Source organism: Corvus cornix, chromosome 4 (assembly GCF_000738735.6).
Source record: "Corvus cornix cornix isolate S_Up_H32 chromosome 4, ASM73873v5, whole genome shotgun sequence".
NCBI lineage: Eukaryota > Metazoa > Chordata > Aves > Passeriformes > Corvidae > Corvus > Corvus cornix.
In genome coordinates, this window is record NC_046334.1 from 40205237 (window position 1) to 40218252 (window position 13016).

General features: G+C 46.9%; 1 protein-coding gene across 2 annotated transcripts; it reads left to right on the forward strand.

Moving 5' to 3' along the window:
* Window positions 1-1410: 1410 nt before the first annotated feature.
* Window positions 1411-6285, forward strand: LOC104690853 (CDKN2A interacting protein). Of its 2 annotated transcripts, none has more exons than XM_039551133.1 (3): window positions 1411-1671; window positions 1768-1898; window positions 2633-6285. In XM_039551133.1, exons 1-3 carry the CDS (start codon window positions 1448-1450, stop codon window positions 4180-4182), a joined length of 1905 nt encoding a protein of 634 aa, XP_039407067.1. In that variant the 5' UTR covers window positions 1411-1447; the 3' UTR covers window positions 4183-6285. The 2 variants fall into 2 exon arrangements, with proteins under 2 accessions (XP_039407067.1, XP_039407068.1); XM_039551134.1 differs by having other exon boundaries at window positions 1586-1671; window positions 1768-1867.
* Window positions 6286-13016: the final 6731 nt, after the last annotated feature.

Below are 13016 nucleotides of genomic sequence, written 5' to 3' on the forward strand. Positions count from 1 at the left end.
CTGTGTATACACTGCTAACTTGGCAAGTACTCAAGGTCCATGTATCCTATACCTGAACTACATATATTAAAAATTGTGTCTATTGGTCAAAATACCCCTGCCCGGGTGAAGACCCCTCCCCTGAGCATTGGATAGAAGTTAGCTGGGGTTACATAATTTGTATGCAGATGGCTAACCAATCATAACACGGGGGCTGCCCTTGGAAAGTAACTAACTCCAAACTTCTATGTAGCAATAATGGCACAGAAATTCCGGAGCAGCGTACTTGATTTGTGGAAAACCACTGAGCACCCAGGCTTGTGCAACTGTGAAATAAATAATCAATGTCTCTCTCTCGAGTATGTAGTTATTGTCCTGTTGCACACCAGGTAACAAATCCAATTTTGTGGACAACACTGAGGAGGAGAGGGGGAGAGGACCCGAGGGTCCTTTTCCTTTCACCAGTGGAAGAGGATCTGGGGGTGCTGGGTAAACATGAGCCAGCCACACATGAGCCAACAGTGTGCCCAGGTGGCCAAGAAGACTAGTGGCATCCTGGCCTGGATCAGAAATAGGGCAGCCAGCAGGAATAGGGAAAGGATTGTCCCTCTGTACTCGGCACTGGTGAGGCCACACCTTGACTGCTGTGTCCAGTTCTGGGCCCCTAATTCAGGAAGGACACTGAAGTGATGGAGCAAGGCCACAGAAGCGAAACGAAGCTGGCAAGAGGTCTGGAGCACAATTGTTACCAGGAGTGGCTGAGGGAGCTGGGTTGTTTAGCCTAGAGAACCGAAGGCTCAGGGGAGACCTCATTGCCCTCTACCGATACCTGAAAGGAGCTTGTAGCCAAGCGGGGATCGGCCTCTTCTCCCAGGCAACGAGCGACAGGATTAAAGGACTTAAAGTCTTAAGCTGCACCGGGGGAGATTCAGGTTGGACATTAGGAGGACTGTCTTCACAGAAAAGGTTGCCAAGCATTGGAACAGGCTGCTCAGGGAGGTGGTGGTCACCATCCCTGGAGGTGTTTAAAGGAAGACTGGACATGGCACTTAGTGCCATGGTCTACCTGACAACGTGGTGTTCAGTCAGAGGTTGGAGTCCATGATTTCACAGGACTTTTCCAGCGTAACTGATTCTGTGATTCTGTGGTAAAACACCAACTGATCCCCCGTGAACTCCGACCTCAGCAAGCCTGGAAAAATCAACCTGTAAAGCAGAACTTCTGCTCACGCTTTCAGCAGTCAGAATACAGGGCCGGCAGCCGCGCCCAGAGCACCTCTTTTCCCCCGGCACCCAGAGATGGGCGGGCGGGACGCGGCACAGCCCGCTCCGCGCCGGCGCCAAGGCCTGAGGCGCTCCCTCCGCTCCCCGCCCCGCCCCAGCCGGCCCGGCCCCGCCCCGGCGGATGTGAGCTCACAGGGCGCCCGGCGGAAGGAGCGGGGCGGGTGTTTCCGCGGCGGCGGCGGCGATGGCGGGCAAGGCGGCGGCGGCCGAGCCCCTGGGGCGGACAGCGGAAGAGGCGGCCTGGGCGGAGACGCTGCGCGGGGCCTGCGAGCCCGAGCACCACTGGCGGTACCGCCGGGAGTTTCTGCTGCGCAATGTGGGGGAGCTGCCGGCGGCGGGCAGCGCCCAGCTGCAGCGCCTGGTGTCCCTCTCCATGGTGTGGGCCAACCACGTCTTCTTGGGATGCCGGTGAGTTCAGAGGGACCCGCCGGGGCTCGGGGGGGACGGCGCGGCGCGACCGTCTGACGAGGCCCCTTCCCTCCTTTCCTCTTGTCGCCGCTCCAGGTACCCGCCGCAGGTCATGGAAAAGGCGCTGGACATGGCCGAAGGCATCCAAGTGACCAACGCGCCTGTCCGCACCACGAGAGACGAACTGGTTGCCAAGGTGAAGAAAAGAGGCATATCAAGTAGCAATGGTTAGCAGATCATAGCTGTGACAATACATAGGAGTCTAGAAAATGCTTGTTTCTGAATGTTCTTGGTTTGCCTCGGGGTTAGAAAGTAGTCGAAATAATTTACTTTTAAAACTCCCGTTAATTGTTTCCTCTCTCTGTGCTGTTCTTTTTCTAATATAATGTCTCTAAAATGGGCATAATGCGTACATAGTCCTTTGGTAATGTAGAGCTATTGTTTTGAATTTCTACATCTGGTACACTTTAATACTTGTGCGTTGTGATGTGGGCTGCTGTACTCCAGCTTAAATATGTTCTTGTTACTTTGCCTTTGTTGCCAGTCAGACATTGCTGCTGTGTAAGAAACTGAGTTTCTTAAAGAAATTCTCAGACTGATGTTTTAAAGTTGTTTTGTGATACTAGTAGACAAAATACACTTCTGTTATTTTTAGGTCAGATAGCCCATTTAATGTGTATTGGCCAGTTTTGGTTTGGACTTCAAGAACAGAAATACATACTTGCCTATGGGTCCCAAGCCAACAACTGAAATCTTGCATGAGTATTTTCAGGATTTTGTCCAAAAAATCCAAAATTCTGAAATAGTAGGTTAATACTTGAAATGACAGTTCAAGGTGTATTGCTAATATATACCCTTTAAGTTCACAGAGATTATTGCTAGGTTTTAGATTATTTCTCTCTACATGGATATTTCATAGTGCAGAAATCAAAGAGGATCACATATTTTACCTGTTTTGCAGAAGGGATAGAGCAGCCCTGCAAGAGACAAGCTGTTGAGAAAAGCAGAGACTCTAAGGATGCTGGAAAGGATGTGAAAACAACCAAGGCAGAAGGAGTGAAGGAAACAGAGAGCACATTGCCCAAAAAGCAGGAAAAAGGTACTAGCAAAGATCCAGAAAGCTCCCAGTCAACTTGCAGTTCAGATCAAGAAATGGTCGTAGTCTCAGACATAGAAACAGAAGGAAAGCCTGCTAATGCTGAAAGTACTGCTGAGCAAAAGCCACCTTCATCTGAAAAGGAGCCAGGAAAGAAGCCTTGCTCAAGCCCACCTAAGGAAAGCAAGTGTGAAAATGTGCCATCACCTGAAAAGAAAACTACAGAAAGTGTAGCACCAGTGGCTGCTGAAAGCACCCCTCAGCCAGATGTGGTGGTGGCAGCACTGCCACCAGCTGCCAAGAGCACCCCGCAGGCAGCAGTGGTAGCAGCGGCAGTGCCATCAACCTCCAAGAGCACCCCACAGGCAGCAGCAGTGCCAGCAATCACCAAGAGCACCCCACAGGTGGCAGCAGCAGCAGTGCCACCAGCTGCCAAGAGCACCCCACAGGCAGCAGTGGTGGCAGCAGCAGTGCCACTGACCACCAAGAGCACCCCACAGGTGCCAGCAGTGCCACCAGCCACGAAGAGCACCCCCCAAGCAAGTGCTGCGTTGCTGTCTTCCAAAACACAAGTGAGTGCCCCAGCATCAGTATCCAAGAGCGGTGCTCAGGTGAGCAGCTCACTGCTTCTGGCCCCCAAGAGTGGTACTCAGGTGGGCACCTCGCTGCTGCTGGCCCCCAAGGGCACTGGTAAGGTGGGCTCCCCGCTCCTGGCCTCTAAGAGCAGTGCGGAGGTGGCTGCCTCGTTGCTGGCCGCTCGGAGTGGCGCGCAGCCGGGATCCTCACTGCTCGCTTCCAAGAGCAGCGCTCAGGTGGCTGCTTCGCTGCTGGCTGCTCGGAGTGGAGCTCAGCAAGGGCCCTCCCGGGGTGGAGCTCAGGCAGGTGCTTCCCTGCTGGCCTCCAAGAGTGGCTCACAGGCTGGCGAAAGCCCGGCGAAGGCTTTGTGCAAACCGCTAACCAGCGAAGATGCAAAGGAGAGACAACCTTTTTTCAACAGACTCTACAAAGCTGTAGCCTGGAAACTGGTTGCTGTTGGAGGCTTCAGTCCTAACGTAAATCATGCAGAACTTCTAAATTCATCTATTCAGTCTGTAAAAGCTACATTAGATGTTGCTTTTGTTCCCCTGAAGGAACTTGCAGACTTGCCTCAAAATAAAAGCTCTCTAGAAAATATAGTTTGTGAACTGAGGTGCAAGTCTGTCTACTTGGGTACTGGCTGTGGTAAAAGTATGGAAAATGCCAAAGCAGTGGCTTCGAGAGAAGCTTTGAAATTATTCCTCAAGAAGAAAGTTATTGTGAAGATATGTAAAAGAAAATACAAAGGTAGTGAAATTGAAGATTTGGTGCTTCTGGATGAAGAGTCAAAACCTTCAAATTTGCCTCCAGCTTTAAGAAATCCTCGTGAGATCTTGTAGGGGAGAATCACTGTTTGTACTGTGTATAGTATTTCAACACAAGGACTGAAAGTTAATTTTGTACTTTGAAAATGTAGGCTTCCAGATATTTTGTATTTCTTTCTCAGTTTTGCAAGACAATGATAGTTCTTTCACTTGGTAGCAATTGTATAAAACTTGTTAGAGATGACAAGTACGCATTTAAAGGTATTGCCTTAATATGCAGCACACTAGTGTGCTGTTGTATTTGCAAAATAGTCTACCTAACTCTTCTATTTTTAATTAAACTATTAAGGTACAATTTGCTGTTTAAAACCTGACATTTTTGTAATTCTTACAGTTTGATGATAGTGTGCTCAATTGTCTACCATATCTTTTCTAGGCTCGTAGAAGTGTGTACATAGGGACCATAATACTTGAATAATTGAAAGTTGTTTAAAAATTTCAATCAAAAAGTTGAATTATCTGTTTCAGGCTTGTTGCTCATAATGTTCACTGTTGCTCATACTAGGAGAGAAAGTAGTTGGTTGACTATTTTTATGGGATGTTTTCGTAACACTTGCAATATAAGTGGCATCGTGATCCCATTTAACATTATACTATCAGGTTAGAGCCCATTTAATATCACATTGGCAAATTAGCAGTTAGCAGTCAAGTCACAGCTATTTTGGCCACCAAAACTGTAAGCAGATTTAATTTATATGGTGAAGTATCATTTACAGTTTTGTTTGGTGTTTGGTTTTTTTTTTTCAAATGAACATGGATTTCTATACTAAGTATATTTTGACTGCTACTAAAACAATAAAACCTCTGTGATAAGCTTTTATACTACTTTGCTTTTGGCTACTAAATATTCCAGCCATTTCAATAACATTGCAACACCTTCAGTAAAGCTTTACTTTGAGGGGCTTCAAGGTGTAATCCCACAAGGATGAGTTGGTTTCTTTAGATGTGTAGCTGAAATACTGTAAAACTGATAGAGGGGACCTATAGAATATCAATTTCTACTTTTGTAACACCAAGATAAGCAAAACGAAAATGCTCCTGTCTGTTGGGAGACAGTGAGTGTATTGTAAAGCATTCATTCTAATCAAGCCCTTCCTTTGCTACATTTTTACTCCCTGTACAGAATAGTTTGAGGCAAAGAAAGTGGGAGATTATCTTTTATTTTCAATGTTGCTGAAATACCTGCACAAACTGCATGTTTTGGTATATTGGATAATGACATGTAATTGTAAAAACATGATGTCTTCAGTGCTATTTTGAATTAATCTTGTCCTATTACAGTAGTTAGCATCATTAAGTGGCATCCTTACTCTTGACTGATAGATCCATTGATCAAGTCCTACAGGAATGAATAGGAATTTCAGGGATCGCAGTAGTACATACGTCCACTTCAAGTTCTTTTGTAATTTTGGGGACTAAACTACAGTGGTGTTCACGCTGTACCCTGCGTGCTTTTGAACAGTGGCTGTCCAGTCCATAGCACCAGAAGCCTGCAAGGCACTCGCACTTCCCGATGGCTGGTTGAGAACTTGCTCCACCTGACCCCTGTGCTTCTGTGCCCTCCGTCGCCCTTTGCCCTAGTTAGATTTCTCAGGAGTTCCCCCTGGCGTTCCTGGAGCACCACCCGGCGTTCGGAATGCAATGTGCTAAATTGCATCTTAGTGCAAGAATTGGTGTCTGCTTCTAGCACAGGGCAAGCTTCGTGCTGTGCTTAGGAGCTGTGGTATTCATGATGGGAAGTGTGAGATCTGTTTTCAAGTCCTTACCCTGTTCAGGTAGACATATGGAAGGACTGTGTGGGGGCAGGAGTTGCATCCTGTGCCCTCTGTAGTACAGCTTTCTCTGCTGTTAGTTTGGTCATCTCCAGATCTCTGGTTCAGAATTGCAGCATGTGTTGTAATGTGAAAACCTGTGTTTTTCGTCTGTAACGCAAAGCTCTCAGTATTCACTGACCTCAAGGGGCTGTTAGGGCAACTGTGTTAAAAGGCTGAGGTGCTAGATGCCTTTTTTAAAAGACCTGACTTAGGATTACTTTTTTAAAAATTTTCAATGTTATTTCTCTTTGATGTTTGGTTGTGAATCATTAAAGAACAAGTCTGTAGCTACTCTTAATAGAAACTGAAAGTTGAAGCGTGTTATTTTTCACATTCTGCATAGAAAGCAACTCAACACGTGGATTCTAACATACAAGTGAATAAGCACTATTCAAGTATTTGAGTGAGAATTTATAAACATTTCATTAGCCCTAGAGGAAGAAAGAAGTGCGAGGAACTGGCTGTTGCAGGAACTGTGTAATCCTGTCAGTTCTAAAACCTCTGGGTCTCCCCTCCAGGTACTGTCTTGGTCTCTAGCGACTGGGATGCTGGTCTTTAACTGTCAGACCCTGCTGACGAGGGCCAGCGAGAACACCTGCACTTACACTATAGGTGTGCAGAGTTGTCTCAGGGGCGCGAAGCAAACCAACCAACCGAAAGAAAAACTGACTCTGTTTTTTCTACGAAAGTACAGGAAATCACAGCCATCAGGAGTGACTCCCGTTTCCTCGGGGGACAGCTAGCACAGCCTAAACACGTACCGCAGGGCCCTTGCGGACGGCCGCCGGCTGGCTGCTGTTGGCAGCTCCCAGGTGCGCACCCGTGCGGGGTGTGTGGCCCGCCGCGCCCTGTCACGGCCCGGGGGCGCTGGGGCGGTATCACCGGGGCGGCCGCAGCGGTGGCCACAAGGCGGGGCTGGCGCGCCCGCCCGGCTCGGGGCGGGGCCGAGGCGCGCTATTTGCATAGCGTCTTCCCGGGACTGCTTCGTCCCTTCGCGGCAGCCTTCTGCGGCCGCCCGGGGCCCTGGCGCCCCTCAGGGGGCAGCCAGGCCGCCTGCCCGCTGTGCATCGCCTGCGGAGACCAGCAGGGAGGGAAATGCCCGAGCCAGACTTACTCGCCGTGCCCGCGAGGTTGTCCTATCTGCCGGGGTTTATAAAGCGTCATCGGCCAGCACAGCATGCCGGGATGTTCTGAAGACCTGCTCGCTAGGCCACGCACGGAGGACGCCCGTTCCTCATGGGCCCCGCGCCCGCCTAGGGGAAAGTCCCCGGACCGCCGGCAGAGAGTGCCGGGCGCTACCGCGCCCCCGCCCGCCGCCGCCGCCTCACGCTATCCTCCGCCGAGACGCCCGCGGGCCGAGCGGGTGAGCGCGGGGCGGGCTCTCGTCACGGCCACAGACACGCAGGTAGCGCGCCAGGCGCGCCAACAGAACGGGGCTCACTCTCAGGCCATCCCATTTTGCCGGGTGGGGCTCCCCAGCGGCGCGTCCCACGGGACAGCTCACGGCTGGATGGTGCCTTGCCGGTGCAGCACAGCCCGGGGCGGGCACAGCAAAGCGCGGGTAGGGCGACACGCCGCTGCAGGACAAGCGGCCCCGCGCCCCGCTGCCGCTCACACCCGCTGGTGTGAATAATTTAGGCTGGAAAAGACCTTTGAGATCATCGAGTCCAACCTTTGACCGAACACCGTCTTGTCAACCAGACTACGGCACTGAGTGCCACGTCCAGTCTTTAACCTTAAACACCTCCAGGGACGGTGACTCCACCACCTCCCTGGGCAGCCTGTTCCAATGCTTGTCAATCCTTTCTGTGGAGAAACTCCTCCTATCGTCCAACCTGAGCACATTCGACTGGGGAGGCACTCCGGGGGGAGCACTTAACCTTCCTGAAAAGGCTTTCCCTCCTTCCCTGCTCCAGGAAGTAGCAAGAAGCCAGAAGGAAGTACTCTGCCGCGGGCACTTGCACCACTTGCACCAGCAGGTTCGGTGGGTATCTGAGCGTCGGCACAAAGGCTGACACAGCACCGAGTACACACCACACTCTTCCAGCACAACAGCCACTGCACAGGCTGTGCTGTGCAGGGCGCGGCTAGCCCCGGGATCCCTGCTCCACCTTCTCTGCAGAGAAGGCCAGTGCGTGCCACCAGTGTTACTTGCCCACTTTAGTTAGGCTCTCATGCAACTCCCAGGTACTATGCAAGATGCTGCTGCCCCGCTGATAAACTGAATTAATTTCATAGGCAGTGCCACTCTTGCCTCTAATATGTCAAGCAAATAGCACACCACCATGCTCGACTGTGGAATAAAGCCCCCTGCTGCCCTACTGTCATTTCTGGGTATGAAACATGACAGAAGAGCACTGACAGATATCCCCAAAATGACATAAAATTCGAGCACCCAGACCCAAAATAAAGGGTTTATTACCTTACCCAAATTACCTTTGTTACTTACCCTAAAAGCTCCCAAGTGGCCCAGAGACAATGGTTCCTTCCAGTTCATTCTGTCCTGGTATTTATGAAGTTCCTGTGGTGAGCCCAGGTCTGCTAAATGGTGCCTCTCTCTCTTTGGTTGAGCCTCAGGCGTGTCGCCTATATGCAGGCACAGTACCATTTGCAAAGCCTCTTAGTTTCCAACACCTGCTGTTCCTCTTCCAGCAGTATCTTCATTATGACCTCCTTCCAGCCATGTCAGAGCCCACACAGAGGAGCCCAGTGTGCGGAGCAGAGACCACCTCTGCAGAACTGGTGGTGGCAGCTCTGACTGCCTCACATGAGAGCCCTGAAAGGGTGTGCACGGGGCTCAGAAACCACCTGGCTTGAGCTGTTATTCTGGTTGCTGTCTTAGCCACTTGAACTACTTAAGTGTCTTTCTTTTTTCCCATGATCCTGCATGTGATCACCTATACATATGTGGGAAAAGAGAGATTTCAAATTAAAACACTATTGAAGAACCCATCCCCAAAGAAACAACTAAACTAGGGCACAGCTCTATGAAGGGTTGTTTTTTTGGGTGAGAAACTGTGATGAAATCTCAGTGTCCCAGTTTCTTCTACTACAAGGATATATCTAAAGCTCTATGGAGCACCTTCTGTACAGGCTGAAGACCACAGTCAAACTTGTGGAGACAAGCTGAAGTTCGTGCAGTGTCTGATGTGTCCTTGTTTTTCTTTTTAGGCCCTAAAATATAGCACTGTAATGATTTGAACTGGTTCTGTGCATGTGTGAACAAAATGGTCTCATTTGTATTTTATGGTAAAAGTTGGTCTTCAGATTTGTTAGTAGGAGAGAATATGTCAAACATCAAATTTCTCTTGCCCATAAGTTAAATTAAGCTGACATGACATGGTCTAGTGGTCCAGAGACTGAGGGGAAAAAGCACACATTGAAAGAATTTTGATGCTGTCTCTCTCTTTCACTAGGCAAATCTGTCCCCCAGCTTGTAAGTTGCAAAATACAGAGGAAATAAAAGCATATGTATATGTATTTATATATATATGTATGTATATATGTATTTTTTAAGTTTTTCTTTCAAGTAGATGTTCATTTTTGCAATGTTTTTGCGTAATGTATAATATGCCATGCTCTTTGTTTTGTAACAACAATTAACTTGTGTCTCTGTGTGTGCCTTCTAGATGGTTCTGTTAGTTGCCACTGCCACAGCAAAGGTACTGCCATTAGGTAGGTTAAGCATTTTTAAGAAAATGCTGTCAATAAATCTGCTGTCAGGAAGCATCAATTTTTAGTCTGTGATTACTTAACACTCACTCACAGACAAGCATTTAGGAAAACAGGTTTTATGTTGATACCTGGTAACAGTTTCAAATATGTTGTAGGCTAATTATGAAAATGGTGCATGAGAATATCTGAGCACCACTACCTGTTCCTAAGGTAATGGAAGATTGAGTTACAGTGGTTACTGGCTATGTATTTTCCTCCTGTAGTAACATTCCTGCAACTAAAAAAGCTTGTTCAGCTCCAGCATCTGAGCCTGCAGCCCTTTAAAGTTTTCATTGCCACTGCTGGTCAAGTAACATTAATTGTTGGGCCCAAGTGGGCTGCAAAATGACTTCTCTTAAATATGAATGTCAGAGATGAATCACATTAGGCAAAAGATATTTTGTCACTAGTAAGAGAACTGATCTAACCAATGGATTTACTAAATCCTCTGATGTTTTACCTTTTACATTCCAAGTCCTCTGGTGTTTAGCCTGGAGGGGAGACAGCTGAGAGAGGATCTTATCAATGTCTGTAAGTATCCAAAGGAAGGGTGTCAAGAGAATGTAGCCAGGCTCTTCTAGGTGATACCAAGAAGTAGGACAAAAGGCAACATGCAGAAATTGATAAATAGGAAGTTCCACCTGAATGCGAGGAAGAACTTCTTTACTGTGCAGGTAACCAAGCACTGGAACAGATTGCCCAGAGAAGTTGTGGAGTCTCCATCTCTGGAGAGGTTCAAAAGCTGTCTGAACCTGTGCAATGTGCTCTGGGGGACCCAGGCTGAGCAGGGAGGTTGGACCAGATGACTCACTGTGGTCCCTTCCAGCCTTACCTATTCTGTTATTCTGTGATTTTAACTGCAGTTAAGTTCTATGTTCAGTCGCGCTGCCTATATTTTGACAACAGCCTTCCAGCCTAAAGCCTCCTTTAGTTTGGAGTAAATGCTGTATTTCTCTTTATTATTTTGGGGAAGAGGGTGTTTGAGAGGCAGGAATCTACTCATCTTGTTTAACCATTAATTTTTCTCACAGTTACAACTGAATGATAAAGCAAATGTAAACTCTGTCCATTCTTGGGAAAAAAAACCCTGTACATTGGTCATATCCTAGTAGTAAAGGATAATACTACTTTTTGGCAACTTGGAGTAAGTGATGGGACTGAAAAATTTGCATAGCAGCAGCACCATTAGAAAACCCATAGTGTGGGTGATTTGGTGCTACTGGGTTATTTTGAAGATATGAAATTACCCTGTGGTGCTATTTGTGGTGACCTTTCAGTTGCACCAGAAATTAATCATTTTTACTAGGTTTGGGTAAGCAGATTCCAAAGGAGAAAAAAAAAAATCCACACTAGGAGGGAAATAAAATGAGGCTTCCTCCTGCTTGTTGCAGAGTTTTAATGACGTATCCCAAAACTCTGTCCAAGTTTTCAGGGAAACTCTGAAATTCATAAATGGTAATCATAGCCATATAATTACCCCATTTTCACATACAGAGTGGAATTCATTTAACTGACATCTGTGACAAGAGACCTGGGTGCCCCTTACAGTCAATGGAGACATTTTTAGAGCAAGACCTATTTATACTAAGATTCTCTCTCATTCGACAGATTTAGCTGGGTGACTCCCACCTTTTTTTCCTCAGCTGGAAAGAAAAATTAACATCCGCCTATGGGAGAGTATTATGAATGTCTTAAACCATCACCTACTGAAACTTTCCACAGGTGCACTGCCTGCCCTCATTTCATAGTCTTGATTACAAAGGTGTACTTGTGTATGTTTGTTCCTCACAAAAGGAAGAAGTAAGAATGTGTTTTTCACATGACCTGTGCTGAGCAACAAAATCACAGAAATGCAGCATCTATGTCAATATGTTGCTCAGGCAAGAATACACAAAAAATCCTTTCTTTATTGTGGGCAAAAGGGTCTTGGTTCTTTTCCCTTAAATTCCTGTGGATGCTTCCATTTACTAGAATGAAAGAGGATCAGGTTTCAGGGCTGAGGTAAGACAAGAAAGATGGTTCCTATCTTTGCATTAAGATTATCTTGTTACCATTTCTAACTTGGTCTCCCTGAACATCATCTGCACGCTTTCCAAGGTTTTTCTAATGGTGATTGGTTCTAGAGCTGGAAACCATATCCACTGATCATTTCTGCTTTATAACAGTAGGTGAGGAAGAAGAGTTACTGTTTCCTGGAGAGAAAGACACGAAGTGTTACTTCAGACACAAGTGGACAGATCCATGTTGTAAATGACAGGAAATGATCCACGTGGTGCTATCATTGCAGTGGCCAGATGCTGCCTCTCAGCTGATCTGTAGCGTCCCCCTCCTCTAAGGAGCTGCAGTTCATATGCCAGCCAAGGATGTTCCATAACACCTGTGAGAAGCTGGTGTTGTCCAGCTCCTGCTGCTTTCCAGAGGGTATTCCAAACAGAGCTGATAGCCTCTAAAAGGAGCAGTGTGGTTCTACTCAAAACAAAGTGATAATGTGTCAGTATGCTCTGATGAAAGCAGTGAAGTCATATATAAGTGAATTTCTTATCATGTGCTGCCTTGGGCCTACCAATTTCTCAAAACGCTTTTTGCCATGGCATTCAAGTATGGAAACTGAATGTGAAGAATTATAAAAAATAAATAAATAGTTATTACAAAAAAAAGCACAGAGTAAACTTAGTCTGCACTTTTTACTCCATTTTTCACTCTGCTCATGGTGAAATAAACAGAACCTATCTGCTTGAAGAAAAAATTGAGCAGGATATTGTGACTGCCCTCTTCCCGTGTTAATAGAAGTCAACTGGTTACCAAGTTGGGTTCCGGAGGAGATTTCCTTTTATAGCATATTGGCAGAAAACAGACTAGATGTTGTGGATGAGAAAGAACATACATCTCCTGGTAAGTGCGGGATATTTGTTATTTGGTACTGGAAAGCTCTTTGGTACAGTTGAGGATGAAGCTAACAGGGAAAAAAGCACATGCCAGTATTTTCAGGAAATCTACTGTTTAGTGTATCATCTTATTGAAATGATCTCATGTCAGCCCATTTCTTACTTTTAGGTTTTCTACACTTGTGTAAATGAAAGAGAAAAATAGTAATAGTTCTGTTCATATGATCTGTATTCCACCAGGGAAATCAAGCCTAATATTTAAGGAAAACCAAAAGCAATGTCTGGCATTACAGGGAAGTATCTTCTTTGGATGACCTGATGTTAGAGAAGCTTTTGAGAATAGCTCACCTGGTCAAACACACTAGTATCCCTGTAGCTCTGGCGAGGACAGTTCCTTCCCAGAATATAGCAAAAGTCGGCTATGGCCTAGAGCTTC